Source organism: Rhineura floridana, chromosome 7 (genome assembly GCF_030035675.1).
Source record: "Rhineura floridana isolate rRhiFlo1 chromosome 7, rRhiFlo1.hap2, whole genome shotgun sequence".
NCBI classification, from domain to species: Eukaryota; Metazoa; Chordata; class Lepidosauria; order Squamata; family Rhineuridae; genus Rhineura; species Rhineura floridana.
The window spans coordinates 47,435,991-47,451,020 of record NC_084486.1 but is presented as its reverse complement, the minus strand read 5'-3'; the positions used below and the strand labels follow the sequence as shown (position 1 = coordinate 47,451,020).

The window sequence follows — 15,030 nt, the reverse complement described above, 5'->3', positions numbered from 1 at the left end:
CCTCCCACCACCATCACCACTAGATGTGCATGACTTAATATCACATTTCAGCTATTCCTGTGCCACATAACCAGTGGTGGCTGGCAAGGCCCTTCACTGGGTGAAACCTCTGGCATTGTTGCATGGCAATCAAAGGGTACTCTTGTCCATATTTTTAAGCACTGGGAGGAGGTAATGGATGAGGACAAGTTGTGCTGCAGCCAGCATCATGCAAGGACATGGCTGCCAACTGGATAATCACGCCAGTAAAGACAACGGCTGCTGGTATCAGCTTCAGTGCGTCTTGCCTCCATTGCTGCCTCCTGGTGCCTAATGGTAGGGATGAGCATTTCCCTTCCTCCACAATCACCACACAGCAGCTGCTGGAGGCTTAGTTTAGCACACTATCTCACCTGCTGCTGCTACACACAGCAACCTTCTACCAGGCGACATAGAGGCCACTAGTATCCAGCAGTAGCACTGACCACACCAATGTGTGAGGTAATGGTGTCATTGTAATGTTCCTGAAAAACAGTGTTATATTGGTATGCTGTTCATTGTTCCCCATCCTGATATACTCTTGTGCACGATCGAGGTTGCAGGATCAAATGGTGGAAGAATTGCCTATGGATTTCTAATACCCCAAACAGAATCTCACTACAATTATTTGGAAACATTTACACTAACACACACCACTAGCAGCCTCCTTCTGTCCATCGGCTCTCCCCTTCTGTTGCAGCCCTTAATATAAAGGCATAATGCCTTTTCTGCTGGTGCAACATCAAGGTATGTTGCATAGTGCTGGAAGGTGGCAAAGTATCAGCTGTCAGTATAGTTGCCCATAGTCCTACAACAGCCACATCTATGATATATGAACAGGAAACATACCAGTTTATCAATACAGTGCTCAGAAAGGCCCACCTGCTTTAATGGAACTGCAGAAAACTATGTACCTTTAAACATGACTGCCTTAACCTGACTTGTCACCATTTCTTGCCAGCCAATGGTTTCTTCTATAGCTATCACCGCAGAAACAAACTTGCAGTGTTTCCACTAATGTGGAAAAAATCATGACTATAAGGTAGAAGTTATTTACATAATTAGCCCCAAAAAACAATGATAAAGCAATAAATTATATAAATAAGTAGACATCACCATCACTTTCAATTGACAAGGCACAGTGTGCATCATTCTGATCCTCCAGACTCACACAACCAGTTCCACTATGGGCAGTTTTCACACAATACAAAATGAACTATGTAAGATGAGATGAGAAACTGCAGCCAACTAAAACCGGTTTTGTCACTTGCACCTCACCTACATAAGCTGACAGTCACATAAAGTTTAATTTTTTTGCTACAACTGTACAGTCTTCATGAAAGCAGCTTTCCTCTTCCCCAAGGAAAAATGTACCACCAGAGTGACTGACTATCATGGGACACATAACCAGGATGTTGTTATCACTAGAATGGGTGCCTAATTAAATTACTTCTGTCAGTGGGTTTGAGGGCCTTCAGACTGATGTGGACTAGGTTGGATTTTCAAGCCACACCTGCACTAAGAGTCGCTATGGAAATGGACTGCCTCCAAGTTGATCCCCACTTATGGTGACCCTATGAATAGGGTTATCATGGTAAGCGGTATTCAGAGGGGGTTTACCATTGCCTTCCTCTGAGGCTGAGAGGCAGTGACTGGCCCAAGGTCACCCAGTGAGTTTCATGGCTGTGTGGGGATTCAAACCCTGGTCTCCCAGGTCGTAGTCCAACACTCTAACCATTACACCACACTGGCTCTCGCCACGCACAATTTCAGATGCAATCCAATGAGCAGCAGATCTGCCTCTTACCTACCTGTAGTTCAATCTGGGCTTGTCATGGGGGCTTTTACAGAAACAGGATTGTTATTGCTGCGTTTTTATCCATCATTTATTCCTATTAAAACAGGATGGCTACAATTCTTCAATTCTTCAATTCTCAGTCAAAACAAATGCATGACAACCCTACAGCATAGATAATCTTGCTGTTGTTAGTCCTACTCTACAGACACTTTGAATATTTATCACTTTTAAAAATATTTTTATTTAACAGGATTTATATATGGCTTAATCAGCACAAACATGTGAGTGGTTTACATAAAACAGTGTAAAATAGTCATTAATCAATGCTGATAAAATAAAATGTTAAAAAACAAGTTGATCTAAAATTTATCAGAATATAAATAAAATCAGCAGTTTAACATTTACATAATAAAATCAAATTACATGTTGAAATTACATGTCTGGGTAGGCTTTCTAAATAAAAAGGTTTTTAGCAGGTGCTAAAAACCATACAGCAAAGGAGCCTGCCTAGTATCAATGAGCAGGGAGTTCCAGAGAGTAGAACCCACATCGAAGGAAGTGCATCAGAATTGAAGGCTGCATACACACCATACATTTAAAGTACGTTACTTCTCCCAAAGAATTCTGGAAACTATAGCTTGTTAAGGGTGCTGAGAATTTTATCTCTGTAAGATGTTAACTACAGTTCCCAGAATTCTTTGAGGGAAATAATGTGCTTTAAATGTATGGTGTGTACACAGTGAAGCCATAGATAAAGATGACAGGGGTCAGTATGTATGGGACCATCATCCAGCTTTCATGGCTATGATGCACACTACACACTCATGGAGCTATCCACAGTCCTTGTGCTGGCTGATCAACAAAACTTCTAAAGTTATATCTCAGCTAGTACATCCAGATTGGTTGTGAGTAACCCTGACTGACTCCATTCCTCTATGTGTACTTCCTACACCACACTCATTGGTTGCTTGTGACACAATAGAGTATTTGGACCAGTTCTTTGGTCTTCTGTGCCTTTGTATCACCCCTGTGGGCCTTTGTATCACCCCTGTGGGCCTTCCCTTTCCCTATAGCCAAATGCCTAATAGCAACAGAGGCTGTTTCCAGACTTGCTATTTTATGGGTGGGATTCAATCATACACCAACAAATTTAGGTTGAGCAATTAAAGTGGATTTGTGCTTGCTGACCTTGTGCCAAATGGCAACTATCACTATCACTTACAGTTATTTTTTTTAAAAATGTAAATAATTCTCTAAAATCTTGGACTTTTTTTGCCTGTCAACCCATCTCAGCAGTCATGTTTTGTGAAGGGGAAAATATCTACAAAAATGATTTGTCTCTCATTTTCTGGAATCAGCTCAGCAATGATAGTCCAGTCTAAATGAAACTGATAGTCAATACTGCACAACTAGTTATTTTCCCAGGTAGTATCTGGCATTAGACAAATGCCACTCTATTCACACTTTAATAGGGCAACCAATTTGACAGAATTTAGATGGCCATTCTGATCCAGGGTGCATGGCTGCAACAGTACACTTGGTAGCTTCAGACATAGCTTCAGCAGCATCTTATGTGACACAAATGTATCCACCATGCTTATCACATGCAAATCTGTTATAATGGACTACCCTATGTTAGGCACATTATATAGTTGTATAGACTTATCTGTATTTGCTATAATCGGAAAGTCTTTAGGAACTACTACAGTCCTACTATCAATATGCTGTCTCTGCCCAGTTCTAAGACATGCAGCACTGACTTGGCATGCCTCTCTCTACAGCCATACTACCCTGAACACGCCCGATCTCGGAAGCTAAGCAGGGTCAGGCCTGGTTAGTACTTGGATGGGAGATTGCCTGCGACTGACCCACAGTGCTGTACTTAACTCAGAGCTTGGAAGTAATTTGTTACAAGTAACGAATTACTTGCAAGTCATTACTTTTTTGAGGAATGAGTGGGCAATTCCTTTACATTTTGATTTAATAGAACTATGAGTAATTGTATTGCTTTTGTGGAGTAACTGTAATGTTTCCAGCATTACTTTTGAGCATTACGCAGGCGGGAGACGCAGGGGAAGTCATTTGCTCCTCTGATTTGTGGATGAAAATCATGTGCCTCAAACTGGGCTTCTGTGCAGCGTTCCTCTTCTCTCATGCTCTATGGTTGGGTAGGAGGCGCCAAGGGAGGAGGTGGAGAGTGAGACGGGGTGGAGTGGAGAAAACAATTGTTTAAAAAATGGATGGTGGTGGTGAAGAATGGAGTGGAGGGGAAAAGGAGCCGGAGGGAAGAACATGGATAAAGGAGGAGAAGGAGGCAGCAGCAGAATGGAGATAAAGAACTGTGGAGGTGAAAGATGAAAACATGTGTGTGTGTGTGTGTGTGAATACTGTGATTGCACTTGGCACACAAAGTGGCCTCCACCACCCTCTCTGGTTACTGTGCTGCATTTGCAGTATTTTAACTTTTTTGCTTCTCAGGGGAAAATGTTTGCTTGAGTGAGTGTTCCTTACCTGGTGGCAGGGTAGGGTCCGGGAGGTGGTTAAGTGAGAGAGATTGTTTGCTGGCTGAGTGTATGTGTGTGTGTGTGTGGGGGGTTGCACTTGGTTTGACATGCAAAGATCTGAGTAGTGGCCTCTGCCTTCCTCCCCACCTCCCTTACCAGCGGAGAGACCACCATTGCTATCTTATGGATAAAAAGAATTATTCTACTACCTCTGTATGCGTGTGCTTATTTTTAATGTTCTTTTAGGCTACTTAGATGTGCAGCAGCCATGGCCAGCACCTTGTGTTTTTTTAAAAAAGTAACTGAAATGTAATTGTAGTGATTATTTTTGAGAAAAAGTAAAGTAATCAGTTACTTTGAGAGCTATTTCAACGGTAATTACTACTTTTTTGGGCCATGTAATAGTAACTGTAATTTATTATTTTTTTAAAGTAATCTTCCAAGCTCTGACTTAGCTGTTGGAGACAGTGAGGGCAACACCACAGGACGCTCCCCATCCTAAACAGTTAGCTGTTGGTTTGGAGATCCTATCATATCCCAGCGAACTGCAGGAAATCCTGTATCGTAAACCTCCATACGTAATGGCTTGTATTTCCTTAAACAAGGGTAGTCACTGGTGATGCCTGTTCTGGGGACCCCTTAACTTCCCCAGCCCAGCATTCTGCTGCTCCAGCTTGCTCTTCAGGAACCACCAGAGGAGACTATGCCCAGGGCCCCCTCAAACCTGGATCCAGCTCTGCTCAGCTTCTTAAGCTTTCTCCTTCTCTCCTCTTCCCCTGAAACCTATGCTGTGCTTCCTTATCCAGTAGCTACCCCAGGCCCTGTTAACCCACTCCTAGCCTCTCCGACCATGGGCTTTAGCTCCTACTGGTTTTCTAATCCCAGACCTCTCTTCTCTTAGTTCTTGTCATTGTCTCAGAGACTCCTTTGCTTTCGGCAAGCCTTCCTCCAGCTGTTCAAAGACTGATAGGATGAATGAAGAATTTCATACGTTTAAGAGAGAGAGAGAGAGAGAGAGAGAGAAGAACATGATATGCAAGCCAAATGGAAGCCACCATACACTTGCATGCTTAGAAATGTGTTAATATTATGAGCCTGCACCTAAGATTATTTATGTAGGGCCATTTATTTGTTGATTTACAACCCCACCCTTCATCAAATAATTCCAGAGCAGTTTGCACATAAAAGTAACAATACAATCACAAAATACAATAAACATCCGCAAAAAAAATTACCAAAAACATAAATATACAGCATGCAATAAAATCATCAAGAATTAGCATTAACTCATCCCCCATCAAAGGCCTGGACAAAGAGGCATGTCTTTCACCAGTGCTGAAAAGTAAACAATGTACGTGCTGGACCCACAATGGGGAAGTCATTCCAGAGACTGGGTGCCACAACTGAAAATGATTGATCCCACACCACTGTACAATATTTTCCCCTGGTGGCCAGACAAAGTAAAGGGCTTTGTCTACTCATCTTAACACACAGGTAGTTCAGATAGTTGGGCACCAAGTCTTTTAGGGATTTCTATGACAACATCAACATCTTGAATTGGGCTTGGAACTATATAGGCAACCAACACAGATTCTTCGGGACAGTGTTGTATGGTACTCACTGGCTGTTCCAGTCAATATCCTGGCAGCTGCATTCTGCACTAACTGCAGCTTCTGAACTATCCTCAAGGATGGGGCCCTATGCAGAGAGCATTGCAGTAATCCAATTGGGAAGTTACCATAGTAAGGCTCACCATGGCAAGGTAGTCTCTGCACTAAACATTCCAATATAACGGGGGTGGGTGGGTTTTGTTACAACACTGCTTTCACACAGTGCTAGACTTCTCCTTCCTATGCAAATTCTTGTTGTTATGTGCTTTCAAGTTGATTATGACTTATGGTGACCCTACGAATCAGCGACCTCCAATAGCATCGGTTATAAACCACCCTGTTCAGATATTGTAAAATCAGGTCTGTGGCTTCCTTCATGGAATCCATCTCTTCTTTGGTCTTCCTCTTTTTCTACTCCCTTCTGTTTTCCCCAGAATTATTGACTTTTCTAGTGAATCATGTCTTCTCATCATGTGTCCAACGTATGATAACCTCAGTTTCATCATTTTAGCTTCTAGTGATAGTTCTGGTTTAATTTCTTCTAACACCCAATTATTTGTCTTTTTTGCAGTCCATGGTATCCGCAAAGCTCTCCTCCAACACCACATTTCAAAGGAGTTGATTTTTCTCTTACCCACTTTTTTCACTGTCCAACTTTCACATCCATACATAGAGACTGGGAATACCATGGTCTGAATGATCCTGATTTTAATGTTCAGTGATACCTCTTTGCATTTGAGGACCTTTTCTAGTTCTTTCATAGCTGCCCTCCCTAATCCTAGCCTTCTTCTGATTTCTTGACTATTGTCTCCATTTTGGTTAATGACTGTGCCGAGGTATTGATAATCCTTGACAAGTTCAATGTCCTCATGGTCAACTTTGAAGTTACATAAATCTTCTGTTGTCATTACTTTAGTCTTCTTGACGTTCAGCTGTAGTCCTGCTTTTGTGCTTTCCTCTTTAACTTTCAACAGCATTCCTTTCAAATCCTTACTGGTTTCTGCTAGTAGTATGGTATTGTCTGCATATCTTAAATTATTGATATTTCTCCCTCCAATTTTCACACCTCCTTCATCTTGGTCCAATCCCACTTTCCGTATGATGTGTACTGCATATAGATTAAACAAATAGCGTGATAAAATACACCCCTGTCTCACACCTTTTCTGATGGGGAACCAATCGGTTTCTCCATATTCTGTCCTTACAGTAGCCTCTTGTCCAGAGTACAGGTTGCGCATCAGGACAATCAGATGCTGTGGCACCCCCATTTCCTTTAAAGCATTCCATAGTTTTTCATGATCTACACAATCAAAGGCTTTGCTGTAATCTATAAAGCACAGGGTGATTTTCTTCTGAAATTCCTTGATCTTTTCCATTATCCAACCTATGTTTGTAATATGCTCTCTGATACCTTTTCCTTTTCTAAATCCAGCTTGGACATCTGGCATTTCTCGCTCCGTATATGGTAAGAGCCTTTGTTGTAGAATCTTGAGCATTACTTTACTTGCATGGGATATTAAGGCAATAGTTCAATAATTACTGCATTCCCTGGCATCCCCTTTCTTTGGAATTGGGATATATATTGAACGTTTCCAGTCTGTGGGCTGCTGTTTAGTTTTCCATATTTGTTGACAAATTTTTGTCAAACTTTGGACAGATTCAGTCTCAGTAGCTTGTAGCAACTCTACTGTATTGGTATGCCATCTGTTCCTGGTGATTTGTTTCTTCTAAGTATTTTAAGAGCAGCTTTCACCTCACATTCTAAAATTTCTGCTTCTTCATCATACGGTTCCTCCATGAATGAATCTGTCATCTTTGCATCTCTTTTATAGAGTTCTTCAGTGCATTGCTTCCAACTTCTTTTTATTTCATCTTTGTCAGTCAGTGTATTCCCCTGTTGATTATTCAAAATTCCTACTCTTGGTTTAAATTTCCCTTTCATTTCTCTAATCTTTTGGGATAGGGCTCTTGTTCTACCCTTTTCGTTGTCCTCTTCTATTTCTATACAATAACTATTGTAATAGTTCTCTTTGTCCCTTCACACTAGTCGTCGTATAGTTGCATTTAGGGTTCTGACCATGTTTCTATCTCCTTTTGCTTTTGCTTTCCTTCTTTCTTTAACAATTTTAAGTGTTTCATCAGTCATCCATTGAGGTCTTTCTCTCTTTTTCACTAGAGGTATTGTCTTTTTGTATTCTTCCCTGATAACGTTTCTGACTTCATAATTCTTCTGGTTCTCTATCAACTAAGGTTAAAGCCTCAAATCTATTCCTTATTTGATCTTTATATTCTTCTGCGATGTTATTTAAATTGTATTTTGGCATTATGATTGCTTTGTTGTTCTTCTTTAGCTTTACTCTGATTTTTGATATTACCAGTTCATGATCTGTACCACAGTCTGCTCCTGGTCTTGCTTTTGCAGAAAGTATGGAACTTTTCCATCTTCTGCTACCAATTATATAATAAATTTGATTCCTATATTGACCATTTGGTGATGTCCACATGTACAGTCGTCTTTTCAGTTGGTCAAAAATTGTGTTTGCAAGAAACAAATAGCTTCACAGAATTCAATTAGTCTTTCTCCTGTTTCATTTTTATCTCCTAAGCCCCATTTCCCCAAACTTTCTAATTCTTCTCTGTTCCCTACTTTTGCATTCCAGTCCCCCATGATTATCAGAACATCTTGTTTTGGTGCGATCAATTTCTTCCTGTACTTCTGTGTAAAATCTCTCCAATTCCTCTTCTTCTGAGTGGTAACTCCTTATGTACTCCATTTGGCTCCTGAGTATTAAACCAGAAGCAAAGGAAATGAGCAAAGCACATGTCTGCAAAAAACAAAACAAAACTACTATTTTGCAAAGTCACAGCCCTCCTGTGGCCATGTGGCCTGTCCTATGCCCACTGATATTAGGCAGGCACTTTTGCTGTATTGTTTCCAATTCCTGCCTATTTAGCCAAGCCTATTCAGATATGCAATGCATTTTAATAGGTATTTTTATTTCTTTCTCTTTTTTTGAATAAGTTTATATTTAACTACTAATTTTATTCATATTTGGAATTGTTTTAGGTCAACTCATTTTTTACCTCTGACTTTTATATGTAATTTTAATGTAGATTTTATGTTTTAGAATCATAGAGTTGGAAGAGGCCTATAAGGCCATCGAGTCCAACCCCCTGCTCAATGCAGAAATCCAAATTAAAGCATATCCAACAGGTGGCTGTCAAGCTGCCTCTTGAAGGCCTCGAGTGTTGGAGAGTCCACCACCTCCCTAGATAATTGGTTCCATTGTCATACCACTCTAACAGTTAAGAAGTTTTTTCCTGATGTTCAGTTGAAATCTGACTTCCTGTAACTTGAGCCCATTATTCCGTGTCTTGCACTCTGGGACAATCAAGAAGAGATCCTGGTCCTCCTCTGTGTGACAACCTTTCAAGTATTTGAACAATGCTATCATATCTCCCCTCGTCTCCTCTTCTCAAAGTTTCTCAAGTTTTATGTAAACTGCTTAGAGATTTTGACAGTTATGTGGCATACACATTTTATTAATTATAAATAAATAAAATTTAGGCCACACTAGTAGGACACTAACTGCAGATTGTCCTGTGAATGAACACAAATAGGTGGGACACCACCACTAATTGCAATACTACTCAGCATTTGTGTTGCACTTTTCTCCATAAGTCCCAAAATACTCCATATACTTTATCTCAGAATCCTCACAAAAACTTAATATTATGGATGGGCTAGAGAGTCCATGGCAGCCACAACATTTTAACTAAGGGCATTCCCACTTATTGTTCATTCTCTTAACCACTACAGCAGAGCACACTAAAAGTGCATCTGGATGCATTCCTAGAGACAAAAGGGACAACTCCTTGAGAAAAATCATTAAAAGATTGAATGTGATTTATTATTGGTATATGATGCTAAGGCTTGCAACCTGCAACCTATTTATTCCAGAAAAGTTCCTGTTCAAATAATACAGAATGGCTCAAAGTAAGTTGCAGAATGCTGGGTCTTACTACTCTGATTAGAAACATGGGCCACTAACTTCAGGGGTAACAGAGTGAAGATATATTGGTAGTATGGAGCCAATTTACTATTACAGAGATGCTTGCTCACTGTCCATCCATCATGAAACAAGGTGGTCTCAGGTAGTCTTCCAACCAGGTATTGGAAAGACCCAACCCTGCCTAGCTTTAGCAAGGTGGCTGTATCAGGTCTCCCTGAAATCATGTCCTACAACATGGTCATGATTTTCTTTTGAAGGTTTCAGCTTTAATTATTCAACATCAGTATGAGACAGGAGCCCTAAAGATCATATCCCCCATTCAACAGACCAATCTGAAGTATGTTTACTGAGAAATAAGTCCCAGTGTTCTAGACTGTAGTGTACAGTTAGTTGAACAGAATATCCCATTGAAATCAATGCGGTTTATGTCAGTCTGGGTTAAATTCAATGGGACATAAATGTGACTGCCAGTGCAGTCCTATACAAGCCTATTTATGAAGGAAAAGACCATCAATAGCTGCTTGCTATGATGGCTGTGTATTTCCTCCAGTGTCAGAGGTAGTATGCCTCACAATGCCAATTGCTGCAAATTACAAATGGGAGGGGGAAGCTTTTATGCTCAGATCCTGCCTGTTGGCTTCCCATGTGGTTCGCTACTGTGAGAACAAGATACTGAACCAGATGGGCCTTTGGTCTGATCCAGCAGGGCTCTTCTTATAACCTTATGCTCTTACTCAGAAGTAAGCTCCATTGAGTTCAGTGGGTCTACCTCCAAGGAACTGTGTTTTAGATTGTAACCCAAATTTAATTGGATCAAGCCCATGAGTAGAGTCTTGTTGCTGTTTAACTTACCAACAAAACTTCAGTTAATTTAATGGTCCAGGAATGTAGCCATTGAGCTTGATTTAAATCATTCTGATTTTAAACAAAATAATAAAACACAGGAGTCTTATTTATTTTGTTTGAATAGGGACACACTCTAGTCATACAAATTATTACAATAATAATTACAATACCCTGAACACCTTCAGGTTGAAAGTTGGCCAGTCTATTTTGCTCAGTTGCTTTATTATAGAATCATAGAATTGGAAGGGATCTTGGAGATCATCTAGTCCAACCCCCTTCTCTGTACAGGATTTGCAACACCACTACATTGATATAATATTATTATATTATGGCCCCTTCTCAACACTCTCCTTTTAAAGAGCATGAAAATGTATTTGCTTACCTATTTAAATCAGATGCAAATTAAATTGTTTTAAATAATGCACTTAACAAGCCCAATTTTTCTTATTGTTCATAATATCACCATGGCAAGCTCCAAGAAGGAACCAAAGGATGAGTGCTCCAGAGAAGGCATAAGTTAGCATTTCATCATATTTGTTTCCAAAACTATTGCAGGAAAAGCAACAGAAAATTGTTGGGAAAGGCTCAAATCTCCTTTTAATTTAAAATGACATGGGTGGTATCCTGACCCTAAAGAGACTTACAATTTAAACATGCTTAAAATTACAATTTAATACTCCAATTCTAAACAGATGTGCATGAAAGCAGGCTCTAATTCCAGACAAAATAAGTTAAGAATAGCATAAAATCTAATTTTTAAAGCACTCTTTCCTTCGATTTCAGAGAATGAGTACCTATTTCAACGTGTGTGTGACCGACACACTCACAGAGGCACAGAGAGAGCCAAGTGAGTCACCATTCGGGGGAACTGATGATTCATTCATTCAGTCATCATCTCCGGGCCATATTAACAAGCAAAACACACGTGGGTTGTAATCCACAAACCACTTTACACTAAAGTCTTTCTTAATCAGCGGGATTCCGGGCGACACTGAGTTCTTCAGCTTCACCCAGGCCCCCAACTGCCCAAATATTTATTATATCTATATTTCCTTCATGACGAAAGTGCGGGGTAAGAACCACTACGTACCTCCCCAGAGAGATGCATAACAGGAGTCTAATGGGTAACCTTTCCGTCTTAAATACTTTTAACACCACCACCCCACACACCCGTGAGATCAGGTGGAAGACCAGCAAGTCAGTTTCACTTTCGAGATCAGACAGGGTGTGTGTGTGTGTGAGAGAGAGAGAGAGAGAGAGAGAGAGAGAGAGAGATGCACTGTTCCATCAAAACCGTAAACATCGAGAGCAACGCACAAGAGAGAGTGAGCTCCCTTCGCCACATCCAGGACGTGCGTCGCTCCTCCATCTCCTCCTCTTGTGACATCTTATATAATAATGATCCAAGCTGCTCAAAAACGGAAGCCAACCAAGCCGCCTCTGGGGTAGGAGCTGGCGATCCAGTTCCTCAAGGAACAGATGCTCCTTCGGACAAGTAACCTTTCAATTCCGTCTTTCGTCGAAACTAACGACGTCGGGCGGTTTTGCTAGAAAAATCCGGAATGGAAGAAGCGACGCAGCAGCCAAAGGCACGAAAAGCCACACGCTCGTTACCCAGTAGAGGATGAGGTGGTGGTGGTGCTGTTGCTGCTCCCGGTTCCCCATTACGAAGCTTACACCAACCATCGCCAGCCCATCTCTTCAGGACCCCTCTACACACACTCTCTCCTCTGTGCTTTGCAGTGATGGGAAATACCAGCTTGACTGAGCGGCTTCCCTTGACTCGAAGCAGGCTCTTAATTAAAGAGAGGGGGCCGAAAAGAACAGCAAGAGGAGAAAGTTAACTCTCCGCTCCAACCCCTTCAAGAGCCCCTAGGAAGCAGCCTCGCTTCCCAGCCCGCCTTTTGCTGCTGCTGCTGCAAGGCGCGATTCGGCAGGCGCAACCGGCACGTTCAGCAACTTGTTATGACAGCCAAGCCATCCCCCTCCCCCGTGGCCATCCCCCTTCCCCGTGGCCATCCCGCTGCCCTCCCCCACCTTAACTTTCCTCCGGGGTAGGGGGAGGAGGGCAAGCGCAAGAGAAGCGGGGCGCTGTGGTGGCGGGGAAATGGTCCCTTACCTTCCCCCGAAAAGCCCAGCGAGAGCGCCCCGAGGACGCGGCGCGGGAGTTATGGATGTTGCAAGGCAGCGCGGGGAGCGAGGTGAGCTCGAAGCTGCAGTTCAGCTGACAGGAGCTCCGCCGGAGGCGGGGGGGAGGAGAAGGAGGAGGCTGTTGGGAGTCAGCGAGGAGGAAGACTCGAACAGTGGAGCGGAGGGAGCGGTGCAGGGGGGCGGAGGACTTTCCCAGGGCTTGTTGTTTACGCACTGCTGCCCCGCTCGGTGCACACACTTCACTCTCTGATTGGACACAAACTGGGGCACAGCCTTTCGCTGCCCGCCCGCCCTCTCGTCTCACAGCCATGCCGCTGCCGCCACACGGAGCCCCGGAGGGAATAGCGGCGGCAGGGCTGGCAAATTTCCCCGCTGAGGGGACTTCGACTCCCATCGGGTTAGCCCTTGCGGCGCGCGCGCGCTCTCGCTCTCTCTCACACACACACCAGCCGAGCCAATCGTATTTAGCGGCCCTTTGGCAAACGGATATTTACCCTTCCTGGTCCTGTACACATGCTGCCAGGGCTGCGGCGTAATGAGCATGTGCGTGACACTCGCACATGCTCACGAAGATCCGGGGAAGTCGCAGCGAAGCTTCCAGCCCTTCCAGCCTGCCCTTTTCTGTGCCTCCAAATTGACGGGAATTGTTAGCCATAAATTGCACAACACATGCACACATAAACAATCCAGTATTCAAGACCCAATCTCCCCTAATAAACCCTCCTTGTAAAAGAAAGAATCGTGGTCTGTCATGCACTCTTTTAACGTTACGAATACGTACTGAAGGGCATAATTTCAAGATCCTCTTGGAGCAATTAAATACAACTAAGTGAGTGTAATATGAGCCCGACACGAGACCCAGCCCGATCCAAAGCAAATTCTGGGCGAAAGTAAGTCCCACTAAGTTCAATGGGACTCCCGGGAAAGTGTGATAAGATTGGCCCTTCGGTGCTAGTGACTGTGCAACAGAAGAGTGCTGGTGGGTGAGTGCTTTTCTTGGAGAAGGGAGTGTATTTCGGCATAAGATAACCAAATGTAATCGTGGTGCAGCTCCCTTTCACCTCTGCAGCGCTGCTGACGTTTTACCTTGCACTTGTTGATATACCTTTCATTGTTGTTGTTATGTGCCTTCAAGTCGATTTCGAGTTATGGCGACCCTATGAATCAGCGACCTCCAATACCATATGTTATAAACCACCCTGTTCAGATCTTGTAAGTTCAGGTCTGTGGCTTCCTTTATGGAATCAATCCATCTCTTGTTTGGTCTCCCTCTTTTTCTACTTCCTTCTGTTTTTCCCAGCATTATTGTCTTTTCGAGTGAATCATGCCTTCTCATTAAGTGTCCAAAGTATGATAGCCTCAGTTAATCATTTTAGCTTCTAGTGATAGTTCTGATTTAATTTGGTCTAACACCTATTTGTTTTTTTCAACAGTCCATGGTATCTGCAAAGCTCTCTTCCAACACCACATTTCAAATGAGCTGATTTTTCTCTTATCTGCTTCTTTCACTGTCCAACTTTCATATCCATACATAGAGACTGGGAACACCATGGTCTGACTGATTCTGACTTTAGTGTTCAGTGATACGTCTTTGCATTTGAGTATCTTTTCTAGTTCTCTCAGAGCTGTCCTCCCCATTCATGGCCTTCTTCTGATTTCTTGACTATTGTCTCCATTTTGGTTAATGACTGTGCCAAGTTATTGATAATCCTTGACAAGTTCAATGTCCTCACTGTCAACTTTAAATTTACATAAATCTTCTGTTGTCATTACTTTAGTCTTCTTGACGTTCAGCTGTAGTCCTGCTTTTGTGCTTTCCTCTTTAACTTCCAACAGCATTATACTACTATTAAAGGTGCACAAACAGAAACCTCTATTACAACTGCAGTAAATATGTGCACGGATTATGGAGAAAGGTGGGAAGGGAGCTCTTAATTCAATCTACATATCCCGCCCCTTGGCTGTCCCCAATTTTAGTCAAACCACACACGCATACTCCACAGGCTTCTAAATAAAGTAGCAAAGACTGCTGGCACAAAAGTCCCCCTCTCCGCCGCCTATGTGAACACTGAATACTGGCAATCAGAGAA

General features: G+C 42.4%; 1 protein-coding gene across 4 annotated transcripts in view; it reads right to left on the bottom strand.

Annotated features, from left to right (window-relative positions):
- The window catches only part of PCGF5 (polycomb group ring finger 5), a 53,797-nt gene extending 40,421 nt beyond the window's left edge, over positions 1–13,376 (bottom strand). For 2 of the 4 annotated variants that reach the window (XM_061635467.1, XM_061635466.1), the window contains exon 1: positions 12,909–13,317. Coding sequence is in view for 1 of the 4 variants with exons in the window: in XM_061635471.1 (XP_061491455.1) it covers positions 12,315–12,584; positions 12,909–13,334 (696 nt within the window). In the remaining 3 variants the exon portion in view is untranslated. Of the gene's footprint in view, positions 1–8,701; positions 12,585–12,908 lie in introns of those variants that run through there. The other 2 variants (XR_009763975.1, XM_061635471.1) reach the window with 2 other exon arrangements.
- Between the last annotated feature and the right edge of the window lie 1,654 nt (positions 13,377–15,030).